Here is a 15540-nt window from a genome sequence, read left to right as displayed (position 1 = left end):
AGGCTGGCATGGCTGCAAGGGGTGTGGGCTCCAACCTGATTGGCAGAGTAGACCCCTGCAGTCCATTGATGTGCTCCATGCTTGGTACATCATCTGTAAAATGTGGGTATTATCCCTGTGCGCTGTTTGAAGCCCCCCACCCCCGGCCAAGGATGGCCTATTCTCTCATGGCCAGCATCCCTTATATTTGGGAAATATACATGGGAAACAGGGTCACACCTTTATTATCATTAGAGTGTTATTATTATTGCATTATAATCATAAAAAATAGTGGGGTTCATTATATTTGTATGTGTATACAACAATTTGATCAACTTCATTGCCCAATACCTCCCCTTTCCCTCTCCTCCCTTTCTCCTCCCTCCCATACTCTACTGGTCTCCCTTCCACTTTCATGAAATCCCCTCACTCTTTCCCCTTGTGGTGTCTCTAGCTTCCACATACAAGAGAAAACACACTACAGGGTCCTACCAGTTGCTAGATGGCAGCTAAGTCCCAGCCCTCTCTCCTGATGAAAGCCCCATCCCCTCACTGAGGAGTCTGGCCTAATGCCACAATTCACGAGTGGCCAGCATATGGGTCCTATGACTCCCCCTGGATCCTGGAGGGCACACAGCTCACAGCCTGAGGTCCCACCCTGTCAGGATAGCAGTGGTCTTCAAAAGTGTAGTCAGATTGCTGATTTGGAGGGTAAACTTTTTTCATTCTGTGATTCATTAGTGGAAAACAAAAAGCTTAGTATCTAAATCTGTCCACACCTATCAGTAGTTTTGGCTGATTTCAATCAGTGGAACATATGACATCTTCCTTGGTCCCTGCCTCCCACCGTGTCTCCCTCTGCCCCCACCCCTCAATGCCTGGGTCCTGGGGGGTTCTGGTTTACTACCAGCTGGTCTGGAAGATGACCTGTTCTCTAAGAGGGGCAGCTGGAGAAACGGCCTATAATTCTGCAAACCTAAACTCTGCTGGCTCTGGGGAAGATAAAGGGTGTGGGAAGGGCACACCTGTGGCCAGGTGAACCTGGGAATGAGTCCACACAGCATGCACATGCCTTCAGCCCCACTCCCACCCCATGTATAGAGTCGTGTGCAGCAGCTAAGAAGGAAAACATGAGCAGGGCATGAGCCTCCTAGGAGCTCTGGCCTAAGTCCACAAGGTACGTCCTTCCACCCGGCAAAGGATCCAAGCAAAGAGGGGTCAGACTGGGAATTAGGAGGGCCGGTCTACTCCGAATTCAAGGGTGAACTCTTCAGCCTTCTTCCTGAACAGCTCCGGGTCCTGTAACAGCAAGTCAGCGAGCTCCACCCGCAGGGGCTCCCTGGGATTCGGTTTATCCACCAGCATGTTGAGAGCCTCTAAGACTGTTGAGAGAGGCCAGATCAGAACAGCAGGTTAGGGGGGGAAATCCTGGAAGGAGGATCCCCTGAACCACCTCTGGGGAGACCCCAAGGAGATCCCATCTCTTAGGATGATTCTACAAACAAAACAAACGTCCCCATCATTCTAGGTGGATAACACCCAACGCTCTGGCTCAGTGGGTCAGTGGTCCTCAGTAACAAGCTTTTCATGAGATATGGGGTTTCTGGGTTTCACCCTCTCTTCAACAAGAACCACTCTGGTTTTATCTGCCATATTGGGATTCCAAATTAAGTTGGGTTTGGGGAAAAGAGTTCTAAGGCTAAAGATTGAAAATGACTGCTGCTCCACAGCTTTACTCATTCACAGGAGCCTTTGGGAACCCCAGGGAAAGTGGCAGGCCATCTCCCTAAGCACATGCACAAACACACAGTTCCAGGTGAACCGTGCTTCACAGACCCCCTGAATCCCATCCAGGGACCACTCCCCGTGCAGCTCCACCACTCCAGGGATCTTTGTTTCTGGGGTTAAGTATTCCTGTTTACTCAGAAACAGGATGGAAACTGATGAAGGCCATCGGCTCTAGAACTAACCACGTGTGCTTATCTAAATCTAATTTAATTAAAATTAAAATTAAATTTAAAATTAAAATCACTCTGCCACTGAGCTACAGCCCCAGCCCTAATAAAATATTTTTTAAAAATTCTTTAAAAAGAATTAAAAAAAAATAAAAAGAATTAAAATTAAAAATCCAGTCTCATTTGCTGGATGTGGGCTAGTGACTACTGTATTGGACAGCAGAGCCACAGAACATTTCCAGAACTGCAGAAAGTTGTGTTGGACCACACTGTGAGCTCAGCTCTGCCCCTTGCCAACTTAGGCTCCTGCTTCACCTCTCGTTTGCCTCAGTGTCTCTGTCTGTTCAGTGGGTTCATGATGGCCCTCCTCAGAGGATGGCTGCCACGATTAGATGAAGTTGGCAGGCGATGCACTTGGCACAGTTCTAGATGGGCTCTGTTAAGTGATGGGCAGTATCATTACCAGGACAATCCCTTCCATTGTCATTTAGGGCACTGTGTCCCAGAAAAGCACAGAGGTTTGCCAGAAGTCCATGGATGGAGGAGCAGGCCTTTTTATCCCAGGCCCTTCCCTCTACACCAAATCTGCCCTCTTTCCCATGAACCATGGCCAAGTTCATCTGTCTCACCTGCCTAAGATGTAGGAACAGAAGCAGGAGCAGGACAGCAGGTTCAGAATCTCAGGAGACTCCCTTCTATCCCACATCAGGTTCAACTGATACTCATTTTTATATCTCCCCTTTTTTAGGCTTTTCTAACTTAAATCCAATAACCTCCACCCAGACCAGTCCCTCCTCTGGGCCAGACCCAACCCACCTTGGCAAGTCTTGATGTGAGGATTCCAGTTCTCCTTGCTGAGGAGGGGCACGCAGACCTCCCCACTCTCACTCACATTGGGGTGGTAGATCTTGGTTGTGAATTTCACCGTGGGGGGCTTGAATGGATACTCCTTGGAGAAGTCAATGCGCAGATTGAAGGCCTTGAGGTTGTAGGGAGGTTGGTGCTGTGCAGAGAGAAAGGTTGAGCTCTGACGCAGAGCTGCTCCGGGAAGATCACTTTCCGCCGGGGCCCCAGACTGGCCTTTCTGCCCCTGTCCCCATCCCAGGGTCTCAGACATCCTGTGCCCCCAGGAAGAATCAAGAGCACCTTCATTCATCTGGCAATTGAGCCACAGATTAGTGGAAGGGTGGAATCACAAAAGGACACTAGTGTCAGAAAATGTGACCCTGGCTTTCACTGTCTGACCAAGAGTGAGCCACCTCTCATCTCTGGATCTCAGTTTCCTCAGTTGAAAAACGGATAAAGTTTGACTAGATGAGCTACAAGGGCCATCTCAGTTTTGTGGTTTTTCTGGAAGACAGCCCAGGAGAAGGATAGACCATTCTCTTTCTAGTTGTTAGCAAGTAGAAGAGAAGGTTGTCATTGTGGGGTGAGTGGTGGAATGGAGAGAATGAGGAAATGCTAAGAACTCAGAGGCTTGGGGATGGAAAATGGGAAAGGTACAGCAATGCCTCACAAAATTAAAAAGAGAGCCAGGTGCAGTGGTGCACACCTGTAATCTCAGCAGCTCAGGAGGCTGAGGCAGGAGGATCGAAAGTTCAAAACCAGCCTCAGCAAAAGCGAGGCACTGAGAAACTCAATGAGACTCTGTCTGTAAATAAAATGCAAAATAGGGTTCGGGATGTGGCTTAGTGGTTGAGTGCCCCTAAGTTCAATCCCTGGTTACCCACTTCCCCCAAGTTAAAAAGAGAATATGTCCAGCAATTCTATTTCTGGGCATATCCTCCAAAGAATTGAAAGTAGGGACACGAACAGGTATTGCATACCAATGTGCATTGGTGTTCACAGAAGCATTATTCACAACAGCCAGAAGATGGAAGCAAACCAGGTATTATCAACAGATGAATAAACAAAATGTGGCATACGCACATGGTAGAACACTATTCAGCCTTACAAAGGAATGAAATTCTAGTGCTGGCTATAGTATTGATGAACCTTGAAGACATTGCGCTAAGTGAAATAAGCTCCAGAAAAAGCAACAGATATTGCATTATGCCACTTATGTGAGGGACAGAGAATAGTCAAATTCGTAGAAAAATAAAGTATAAAATTGGTTAGCAGGTGCTGGGAGGAGGGGGAAATGAGGGAGCTATTGTTGAATGGACACAGAACTTCAATATGAAGGATAAAGAGTTCTAGAGATGGGTGGTGGTATTGATTGAGCACCAACACAAGCATATTTAATGCCACTGAACTGTATTCCTGCCCCAGGTACTGGGGATTGAACTCAGGGGTGCTTTACCACTGAACTACATACCCAGTCCTTTCTATTTTTACTTTTTAATTCTGTGACAGAGTCTTACTCAGTTGCCCAGGTCAGCATCAAACCTGCCATCCTCCTGCCTCAGCCTCCTGAGTTGCTGGGATTGAATTTGTGCACCACTGCACTCAGCTGAACATCTTTAAAAATGAAGCCAAGCGTGGTGCACATCTGTAATCCTAGCAACTCAGGAGGCTGAGGCAGGAGGATTGCAAGTTTGAGACCAGCCTGGGCAACACTGTCTAAAAAAAAAAAAAGTGGTTGAGACAGTAAAGTTTGTTCATATATATTTTACCATCAGTTTTTTGAAAAGTACCAACTCAAGGACCAGAGTTCGCCAGGGGTTGGGAACTTCCAGAAACCAGTAGGAGGTCCTCCAGGCTTGAAGTGGCCTGAAGACTTTCTTGAGCACCTACTCTGTGCTCTCTGAGATAATGGTCGACATGCAGAAGAGTGTAGGGGTTACATGGACTCTGGAGCTACCTACCTGGATGTGAATCTTGGTTCTGCCACTTATATGATCTTGGGTAAGGAATTAGCCTCTCTGTGCTTCCAAATGGGGACAACAGTAGACTTCTCCATAAGGTTTAGGTGAGGATGAAATGATTGACTTTGTGTCAAAAACAAAAAAAAAAAAAAAAAAAACTTAGAACAAAGCTGAGCATGGTGGAGTACACAGGTAATCCCAGTGATTTAGAGGCTAAGGCAGGAGGATCACAAGTTTGAGGCCAGCCTCAGCAACTTGACAAGACCCTGTCTCAAAAGGGCTGGGGATGTAGATCAGTGGTAAAATACCCCTAGATTCAATCTCCAGTACTAAAAATAAATAAATAAATGACAACTGAGAGCAGGACCTTGAACTTGGCTAGCACTGTATATATGTCAGCTATTATGATCCATAGGAAAACTCACATCTACCAGTATCTCCATTTTCAAATCAGGAACGTCAAGTTCAGCACAAGTTCACAGTGGTGGGGCTGGGACAGAGACACAGCACTGTCGACTTTACATCTCCTCACAGGAGAAATGTTCTATACCCATAGAAGGAAGGAACCCCAGAACTTGGTGATCTCTGCACAGAGGCCTTTGGGCAGGTTCCAAAGCCCCAAGTCCTTTGACCCTTCAAACTGAAAGCACAGGGCAAAGGGAGCCAGAATGACAGGAGTCCCTCTCAGCAGAGTCAAGGGTTTGTTTGGTTTGGTTTCTGTTTTTGATTTCAGTGTTGGGGATGGAACCAGGGCCTCGCACAGGCTAGGCAAGCATTGTACCACTGAGCTGCACCAAGCCCAGAGCCAGGATCTTCGCAGAGCTCCTTCTTAATGGGGGGTAAACTGGAAACCCACAGTGGCCATGGGTGTATTGAGGTAAAATGAAGCAACAACTGGGTAGATAAAGAGAATGACCGGTTTTTATGGTGTTGATAATGAGAAAAGGCCTTGTGAGGTAGAGATAAGGCCCAGGGCAAGGCCTCAGGTCAGGGCGGGGCATCCTGCATCCGGTCTGCAGGGCCTTCTTGCTGGGCTGACAAGTCTTAACAGAGGACAGAGGTTGCAGAGAGATGGAGCTGAGAGCTCTGGGACCCGTCCCACCTCTGCCACAAGCTGGTTGTGTGACTGAGCTTCTGTAAGACTCAGCTTCCTCATCTATCAAGTGAAGTTGGACAAGACCAAGGATTTCAAGTTGCATTATACTTAGCAGAGGAAGTCCTACTGACTCCCAAGTTCTGGGTTAAATGAAACATCTTGCTATTTCAATATTCCAAAAGAGCTTTGAGCAACAAAAAGCTAGTAATAATAAAAAATAATTTTTATTTTCAAGTAACCAAAGGTGTGTAGATGAATTTCTCAAAGATAATGTCTTCAGTACCAATAATTAGATGGCAAAACTGAGATCTCATAGTCTGCTAGATTCTGGGGAAGATTTCTTTCAAAGGGAGATTTTATCAAGATGCTACCAAATAATGAACAGAGAGAAAGGAGAACAGTAGAGATGGGTGATCTTCTGAAATAAGATCTTCGAAAGAAAACGAAATTCATTTTGGTTTTGGGGAGCAGGTTCTACTAACTCAGAAACTTAGAAGTTCAGTCCTACCCCTTGACAAAGCCTGCAAAGGTCCAAGAGACTCTCTCTCTCTCTCTCTCTCTCTCTCTCTCTCTCTTTAAACCAGGAATTGAATCCAGGGGTGCTTAATCACTGAGCCACATCCCCAGGCCTTTTTATTTGAGACAGGGTCTCACTAAGTAGCTTAGGGCCTTGCTAAATTGCTGAGGCTGGCTTTGAACTCATGATCCTCCTGCCTCAGCCTCCCAAGCTGCTGGGATTACAGTCGTGCACCACCACACCCAGCTTTTCTTTCTTTCTTTTCTTCCTTTTTTTTTTTTTTTTTGGTGGTGCTGGAGGTTGAATCAAGGGCCCTGTGCACACTAGGCGAGCACCCTACCAACTGAGCCACATCCCCAACCCCTTTTCTTTTCTTTTATAAAGACAGGGTCTTACTATGTTGCCAAGGCCAACCTCCAATTCCTGGACTCAAGCCATCCTCCTGCCTCAGTTTCCCAAGCACCTGGGAACTACAGAGGCATGTCACTGTACCCAGTTTTCTCCTTCTTTTTGACGCTGTTTGTCTGAAGCTTCTGGGGTGGCCTTGGTGGCTACTGAGGAAGGGTCTCTAATAAGTCCAAAAGTCCGTTGACATATTCAGCAATCTCCCAGGAACTCAGAGCAATCAATCCAGGGAGAGACCCCCTCCACCAAGGATAACCTCAGGACAAGAGCCCCAAGGCAGGCGACATTCTCACCTCACCCAAACCCTCCCTGCCCAGGCCACTGGCCCATGGTACCCCGCATCCAAAGCCAGGACCCCCATGGACACTCACAGGCAGGAGGAGCGCATGCCACACCAGGACGTTGGCATCATCACAGTACAGGTGCTTCAGGTAAGGCGGAAGCTCCTGTTGCAGATCCTCCAGCTCCTGGAAGAGGCAAATGAGTGGTCAGTGGGTCTGGTACTTACGACTTCAGCCCCTGCCCCCACCCCAAGGGCAAGCCATTCTGGGAGCAGAACCTGGCAAAGTTAAAGCCCCCACTTACTGAGCACGTAGCACGTATGCCACATGGCACTGTGTGCTTTAAAACATCTGATTTTGGCCTCACCACGACTCTAGGGGTACTAGACATAGGAGTAGGTGATCACTTCTTCCAGGTATTGAGACCTGGGAACAAATGTCTTAGGAACCTTTATTTCCTGAAATCCAGGTACTTAATCCTGTCCTATTATGTGTGGATTCATTATAAGAAAGACAGAGAAGCAGGGAGGCTCCCCAAAGGGTGCACACTGTGAGCCAGGCTGTGCCGAATAAATAGGAGTCTGCCATGCAGAGAAGGGGACAGGCACCAAGGCACAGGGCCTAGACCAGGCAAATGTGGATAGGTGTCCCATGGAAGGTTAATGGTTATTACAAGAAAAGGGTTCCGCGGTCAAGTATATTTGGGAAAACTCAGCAAAACCGCTTCCTTCACTGCAGGACTTCTCAGAGCCTTTAGAAGGCTATGGTGTGTTGTGACTCTCCAAGACGTGAGCCCCAGCATGCCCCACTTCTCAAAGGGCACTGCCCAGCCCTTTGGGGGATCCATCCCATGGGCCTACAGAGCCTTTCATTTGGGAAAAGAGGGGATCAAACAAATTCAAGGGCAGGTCGTATTTCACTGGAAAGATGAATGGGTGGTTTTCCACTAGGACTGATTTTACCTCCCAGGGGACATTTGGCAATGCCTAGAAACAGTTTCCATTGCAATTTAGTGGGTAAAGATTAGAGATATTGATAAGCAACTCTAAGAATTACCTGGTGGTGCTAGGGGTATAGCTCGGTGGCTTGCCTAGCATGCGCACAGCCCTGAGTTCAATACCCAGCACTTAAAAAAAAAAAAGTAATTTACCAGGTCCCAAATGTCAATAGTCACAAGGTTGAGAAATCCTTGTGTAAACAAAGGATTTGGAGAGAAAGCGCCAAACCCAGCCCTCAGTTGAGGAGGGGTCCTTCACTACTATGTGGCCATCTGAACTTTCTTTCCCCCTGCCCAACAGAGACACGTTCTCCTGCCTCTCGCATCTCTCACCTGTGTTCCACGTCTGCCCAACAAACTGCTCCACCCAGACTCCATGACCTCATTTATCTTTACCCCAGACAATGGGCACATCATTACTACTATAAATCCTGCTCCTATAACTCCTGCTCTCAGTATTGTCTGACTCATTGGCAAGAATGAAGCCCAAGGCTGAACAGTCAAGATTTGCAATGGGCATGTTCTGTATCTTTCTATAACTGGGAACACATGGACTTTATCTCTTTTAGGTGAGTTCTGCCAAAACTTTCCCAAAGCCCGGCGAGGATGTTGAAACTCAAGCTAGGACAGTTCTTTCCCAAGACAGGTTGGGAAATCACCTGACTTAGAGGAACCGAAAATGAAAGTAGAGAAGCCACTGAACAAGCCTGCTGATTTCCTCCAAATTTTCAACTGTAAACATGTATTTTTTTAACCAAATATTTAAAAAAAAAATGTTACTTGTGAATAAAATGAAACTTGGCCATAGGTACAAAAGAAAGGGAGAGAGAAACTGCTAGTTGAGGACCCACGACAGGAGCCTGGGCTCCAAGCTCAGTTCCATCATTCCTTACTGAATGACCCTGGACAGCTGAGTTATTTTCTCTCAGCCTCAATTTCTTCATCTGTAAAATGGAGCATTAGCTAAGTGCAGTGGCACACTACTGCAACCCCACTACTCAGAAGGCTGACATAGGAGGATCACAAGTTTGAGATCAGCATCAGCAACTTAGTGAGACCCTGTTTCAAAACATAAAGGGCTGAGGGTGTAACTCAGTGGTAAACCACCACTGGGTTCAATCCTCAGTACTGAAAAAAGGGAGGGTATTATTTATCTCACAGAGCTGCTAGGGGAATTAGATGAAATAACTTACGTAAACTGCCTGAGTTAATACCCCCCACACCCCCACATCCCAAGTGCTTAAGACCACCAGTGACAAATACCAGCTCCAGTCTTCTCCCCACTTGGTGGGGAAGATCCTCTGCCCCATTTTACTGCCAACCTTCAGATTTCAGTTCTTCTGGGCTGAGCCTCTTCTGGGTGTACAGATGTCCCTTCCCGGCCTCTGACAAGAAAATGCTGTCTGCCCCTCCAGTGCATAGAGCATAGAGCATAGTGCATAGAGCACAGGGGCACTTCCAGGAGCCCTAAAGGTTAGTGGGGAGGATGCCCATGTCACCTCACCAAAACTGCTCTTCCTCCCCCTCTCCCTCCAATTCTGGCCACACCCCAATCCTGCAAACACCCTGGGTTTTCCCACCTCCTGGGGAAAATTGCTCCCTCCTCATCCTTCCAGATCTTACTTCAAGTTGTGTCCCTGTTAGGAATGAAAGTCCAAAGGGATAGGATTTTTGTTCGTCGCTGCCCTGCTACCTCTTAGCACAGGGCCATTATCCTAGATATTCGACATCTGCCTAAAGAATGCAACCAGGCCACCTACTCCAGGAAGCTTTCCAGGGCTGCCTCCCATTCGTTTCTTCCAGAGAACACCCATAGATCGCTCCTACACACACACACACACACACACACACACACACACACACATCCTAAGCAGCATTCCCTGCCTTTCGGAACTCGGATAATGTAGGTATCAAAGTATGGGATGGGCCATGGGCTATTCCAAGGCAAGGAGCTGGTTCTGGTTATCGCTGCAGCTGAGCGCCTGGCACCGAGAGCCTTTTCCAGGAAAAGTGAAACTGAAACCAGTTTGGGGGGAACTGGCTCATCGTCACCCCCAGTACAGCTCAGGAAGCTAGTGACATTCCCACCCCATAGGCACCCTCCCCACCCCAACCCCAAACTCCAGCTCCGGACCCTCTGGCAGACCCTTTCTTCTAGCGAGAGGGCGGGGATGCCTGGGATTCGGCCACCCCGGTACCCAGCCCAAATAAATAAATAAAGCGCTGGAGGAGCGGCGGAGGGGACGGCGGAAGCGGGGAACCGAGGGCCGCGAGAAAGGCGTCATCCCAAACGCGATTACCTTCGCCACTCGCTTGCTGGCGCTCATCTTGGCACCGAATCTGGGGCGCCCGCGGGCTCTGGCAGGGCCGCTGGCTCCGGCGCGGACACCGTGCGCCCCGCCCCAAGGGCCACACCTCCCGGGCCCCGCCCACGCTCGGCTCCACTTGGTCCCGCTCCCGGCTGTGTAGACCTGCTCCCACCTGCTCCACAGAGACGCGGAGGGAGAAGTAGAGAGGACGCTCTGGCCGCGGCCGGGTCCCCGCGCGGTGGTCCCGGAGCTGGGGAGCGCGCGCCGTCTGGAGACCAGGCAGGTCCGCCTTAGACGCGCGGGGCTGCGGGGGTCCCTGCGCTCCGCTGGGGGGCGCCGTGCCAGGTCTGCTATCGCGCGGGAGCCGTCCCAGCCTGCAGCCGCGCCGTGGGCTCTCCGGTCTCCATCAGCCCCCCAAATGCACACTCGCCCTAAGAAAATACCGAATGATTGCTGTGCAAACGTTTCTCCGCGACAGGTCGCTTGGTGGCCTCCACCATCGGACCACCTCCCTAAGTCCCTCCTACATCAAGAGTCCCAGAGTCCCTTGGCCAGTCCCCTGCCCTTCCTGCGCCAAGTGCCCCATTCTAAAACTAGGCGAGGGGTGTGGCTTAGGCTATATTCCCTCCTAGGATCGCTCCTTTGGCGCTGGGGATCCGTTGTGCTGTCCAGCCTTTGGTGACGGAAGTGCAAAGTTTATTCCCGACACCGCAAGAAGGCGCTGTTAGGGGGTTGGTTTTGTCAACCACTCAGTCCCTTACTAGTCTTACTGTGTAGTAAGCGCCTGTTATATGCTGATTTGGGAAACAGTTGGATAGCCGAAGCCCCAAGACACGAAACAGCATCTCGAGAAGATCTTCGTTGCAATGGTGAACTAGCTAGGAGCCCCCCTTCCTCACCCCCACCCCGCTCAACCCAGAAATCGGCTAGTTCCTCACATAGTTTTTGTCTAACTGTCTTAGAACCATATGACTTCTCTGCTAAGGTGTAGGGTGTATTGGCACAACCAATTCTCTTTAATTCAATTCAATAAACTCGAACTGAACACTTTCTATGTGCTAGTCATGTGAACAATTCCTTAGCATAGGCCGATGAGGGAACCTAGGCATGTGAACACACGGTTGGTCAACAGTCTCAATTATCATGGGAACATGGGGTCCCTGTCCCTGGAGAAGCTCTCAGGCTGTTGGGACAGAATGCAGCCTATTCATTTTTAATGATGCTGATAGGAGAATGACCTGGTTCTATGAGAGCCTGGAGAAGGCTCATGTGATCTCACCCCAGAATGGGGCAGAGGTTTCCTGGAAGAGAGAAAATTCCAAGAGACTTGTGGAGCAGGATGAGTTAGCTAGAGTAAGAGCAGAGAGGGAAGGACTTGCAAGAAGAGGGAACAGCCCATGAGCAAAAGGGAGGTGCTGGTGGAGCTCAGGCTGAACGACTTCACAGTGTGGAGCTCAGGTCTCTGTTTACACTCCTTGGTCCTCCTTCTCTTGCCTTACAGAAGTCCTGCATCCCCAAAGTGAATTTGTACTCATCCTTGGATGGGTCCTCAATCCCCCCAGTTTGGAGGCCCAGATGCATGGCCTTCATGCGCTTTCACAGTGCAGATCTTTGTGTCAGACCAAGCCCTGAGGAGACCTGGGTCGAAGTTCCACATCTGCTCCACATGCAGCATGTTCTCAGCTGAGCCATGGAAACTCCTACCTGCCTCCTAGGACCATTGTAGACTTAGCTCACAGGCACAGGGAAACTCTGAAAATGACAAATCGAAGCTAAAAATAAACAAGTTTGAATTCCACTATTATTGGTGGAATAACTTTAGGCAAATTACTTAGCCTGCCTGTGCCTCTATTCCCACATCGGTAAAATGGGGCTATTAACAGTGCATATGAGGAACAATGAGTTGGTATTTGTAAATAATTTAATGCAGGGCCTCGGGATGGAGGTCCATGGTGGAGCACTTATCCAGCACATGCAAGGCCCTGGGTTCCATCCTCAGCACTGCAAAACAAAAACTTAAAACTTAATTGAAAAAAAAAAAGAGCTTAATGTAGAATGCTAGACCATAAATGACAGTCATAACAATAATAATATAATAAATAGTGCTAGGGCTGTGGCTCAGCGGTAGTGCACTTGCCTGTCATGTGTGAAGCACTGGGTTTGCTTCTCAGCACCACATATAAATAAATTAGATCTATCAACAAATAAAAAATATTTTAAAATAATAATAATATAATAAATAGTAAAATAATAGATGCCTCCCAGGAGTGCGGTAGCGCGCTCGCTTGGCATGCGTGCGGCCCGGGTTCAATCCTCAGCACCACATACCAACAAAGATGTTGTGTCCGCCGAGAACTAAAAAATAAATATTAAAAAAAAAATTCTCTCTCTCTCTCTCTAAAAAAAATAAAATAAAATAATACTTCCTTCCTTAATAGGAGACCCAGTGCCGTTGGGTGTAGTGGTGCAAGCCTGTAATCCCAGCTGCTCAAGAGGAGGAGGCAAGAGGATTGAGAGTTCAAAGCCAGCCTCAGCAACTTAGCAAGGCCCTAAGCAACTCAGTGAGACTCTGTCTTTAAGTAAAATATATATTAAAAAAAGGGGGGGCTGAGTAGGTGGTTAGCACCCCTGGGTTCAATCCCTGGTACAAAAAAAAAAAAGAGGAGACCCATGCTTCTTCTCTCTGATTAGTCCTTGGCATTTATTTAGCCATTCAACAGAATGTGCTGAGCACCTACTTATTCAAGTGCTGTGTTGAGCACTCCCCGGGACCTAGGCAGGGGGGAGGCCCACTCTGTATCTTCCCTATCCAGCAGAAGAGACATTTCATTCGTAGACAGCAAAAATGAAGGAGAAGGAATTCCAGGATGGACTTTTCAAGACTCTGCTTTGCCAGCTCCAGGCCTTGCCTATTTATTTCGAGCATACAATGGGATCCTGTAGGTGAGGGCCACCCTCTAGGTTCCAAAGCACTGTATTTATTTATAATGCAGTGTTCTAAGCAAAAGGGACTTCTTCAGAAGTCTCCCTGAACCTTCTGTGAATTTTGAGAGATGGATTTGAGCTAATAAGGAGCAGGTGATTTTCTGTTTATAATTTTTTTTTATTACTGATTAATTGATTGATTTAATTTTGGTACTGGGGATTGAACACAGAGACACTTGACCACTGTAATACCTCTCCAGTCTTTTGTTTTATAATTTTTGAAACAGGGTCTCACTAAGTTGCTGGGAGTTTTCCTTAGGTGCTGAGGCTGGCCTCAAATTTGTAATTCTCCTGTCTCGGCCTCCCAAGTTGCTATGATTATAGGTATGTGCCACTGCGTCCAGCTAGGAGTAGTTAATTTTCTTACAGACCTGTTCTCTGGGTTTGATCCTGTTGAGGGTAGGGAGAGTTCATCTCAGAACTACCTCAGCCCGTCCTTTCTCCCTAGGGCCCAAAGAAGCTCAAAAGGAACCAGAGGCAGAGAATGTTCTGCTTCTTTGATTAAGGAAGGGACCTCCTCCTCCTGATCATCTCACACCCCCAAAATTTGCACCCCAGAGAAGGCAAGTCCTGCCTTAAGATTAAAGAAGAGAGGGTTGATCAGCCAGGAGGCAAAACCCCAGGCTACTGACTCAGGGAACCTGCTTCCTCCACCTGGCTCAACCAGTCAATTACTTGCTTGTAGCAGGACTTTGGACAAGAGAGGTAACCGTGACAACAGTGATTACAACAATAACTATGTCTATTTGACGTTTCAGGAAGTGTTAGTTTACTCAGTCTGCTATAACAGAAGACCACAGGCTGCCTTTGACTCATGCAACGTGATATGCACATCTGAGTCCTTGCTTGCTCTTTTTCTTTTTCCCTTTTTTTTTTAAATTTTTAATATTTATTTTTTTTAGTTCTCGGTGGACACAACATCCTTGTTGGTATGTGGTGCTGAGGATCGAACCCGGGCCGCACGCATGCCAGGCGAGCGTGCTACCGCTTGAGCCACATCCCCAGCCCAACAATTAATTCCCTTTTTTTGTGGTTCTGAAATCAAACCTTGTACATGCTAGGCAAGAGCTCTACCACTGAGCCACACCAGCAGGCCTTTTTACTTTTGGAGACAGGGTCTCACTGTGTTCCCCAGGCTGGCCTCAAACTTGCAATCCTTCTGCCTCAGTACCTCCTGGTCACTAGGATTACAGACATGCACCACTGTGTACCCCTTCCTTGACTGGTTTTAAGGTGGGCTCTAATGTCCCCTCCAATTCTGTCTCTGGGCCTCCTCCAACTCAGGCAGAGCTGCCAATGATTAGTCCCAGGATTAGTGGGTGAATGTTCATGATTAATGAGTAGAATTGAATCCTTAACTGGTGTCCATATTGTACATGTGTGAGTCAGGATTTTACCTTTGACTAAAACTTATCTTTGAATAGTTATAGACTAGCCTGGGAGAATGCTTAAGAAATAGGTGAGTGTTTTTGTTTTGTTTTTATGGTGCTGGGGATTGAACCCAGGGCCTCAAGCATACTGAGCATACACCCTACCACTGCGCTATATCCCCATTCCCAGTAAAAGTGATTTAATAGTTTGGAAAGGGAAACTGAGTGTCTTAGGAAAGAAGTAGGAAGAGACCTACTGTCCACTGATTTGCACTGTTAAAATTTCATATGAAGCTGGGTGTGCTGGCACATACCTGTAATCTCAGCAACTCAGGAGGGCTGAGGCCTGAGTATCACAAGTTCAAGACCAGCCTGAGAAACTTAATGAGTCCCTCAGCAACTTAGTAAGAGCCTGTCTCAAGATGAAAAATAAAAATGAGGAGCTGGGGATATAGCTCAGTTGGTAGAGTGCTTGCCTCTCATGCATAAGGCCCTGGCTTCAACCCCCAGCACCACAAATAAATAAATAATTAATTAAAATAAAAATGGGTGGGGATGTAGATCGGTGGTAAAGTATCTCTAGATTCACTCCCCAGTTAACCACACCCCCAATTTTTTCACATGATAATTTTTTCATCTTTTTTTAAATTTTTTAAAAATGTTTTTAAGGGGCTGGGGATGTGGCTCAGGCGGTAGCGCGCTCACCTGGCATGCGTGCGGCCCGGGTTCGATCCTCAGCACCACACACCAACAAAGATGTTGTGTCCGCCGAGAACTAAAAAATAAATATTAAAAAATTCTCTCTCTCTCTCTCTCTCTCTCTCTCACTCTCTCTTTAA

The 15540-nt window shown here is 47.7% G+C and overlaps 1 protein-coding gene across 1 annotated transcript; it reads right to left on the bottom strand.

Annotated features, from left to right (window-relative positions):
- Window positions 1-290: 290 nt before the first annotated feature.
- Ube2l6 (ubiquitin conjugating enzyme E2 L6) lies at window positions 291-10499 on the bottom strand. The gene is made up of 4 exons (XM_026406558.2): window positions 10338-10499; window positions 7131-7226; window positions 2751-2937; window positions 291-1361 (listed from the first exon to the last, which is right to left on the bottom strand). Exons 1-4 carry the CDS (start codon window positions 10362-10364, stop codon window positions 1210-1212), a joined length of 462 nt encoding a protein of 153 aa, XP_026262343.1. The 5' UTR covers window positions 10365-10499; the 3' UTR covers window positions 291-1209.
- Window positions 10500-15540: the final 5041 nt, after the last annotated feature.

The sequence above is a fragment of the Urocitellus parryii genome, chromosome 4 (genome assembly GCF_045843805.1).
Source record: "Urocitellus parryii isolate mUroPar1 chromosome 4, mUroPar1.hap1, whole genome shotgun sequence".
Taxonomy (NCBI): domain Eukaryota; kingdom Metazoa; phylum Chordata; class Mammalia; order Rodentia; family Sciuridae; genus Urocitellus; species Urocitellus parryii.
The sequence above is the reverse complement of the archived record's forward strand: the minus strand, read 5'-3'. Positions and strand labels throughout refer to the sequence as shown.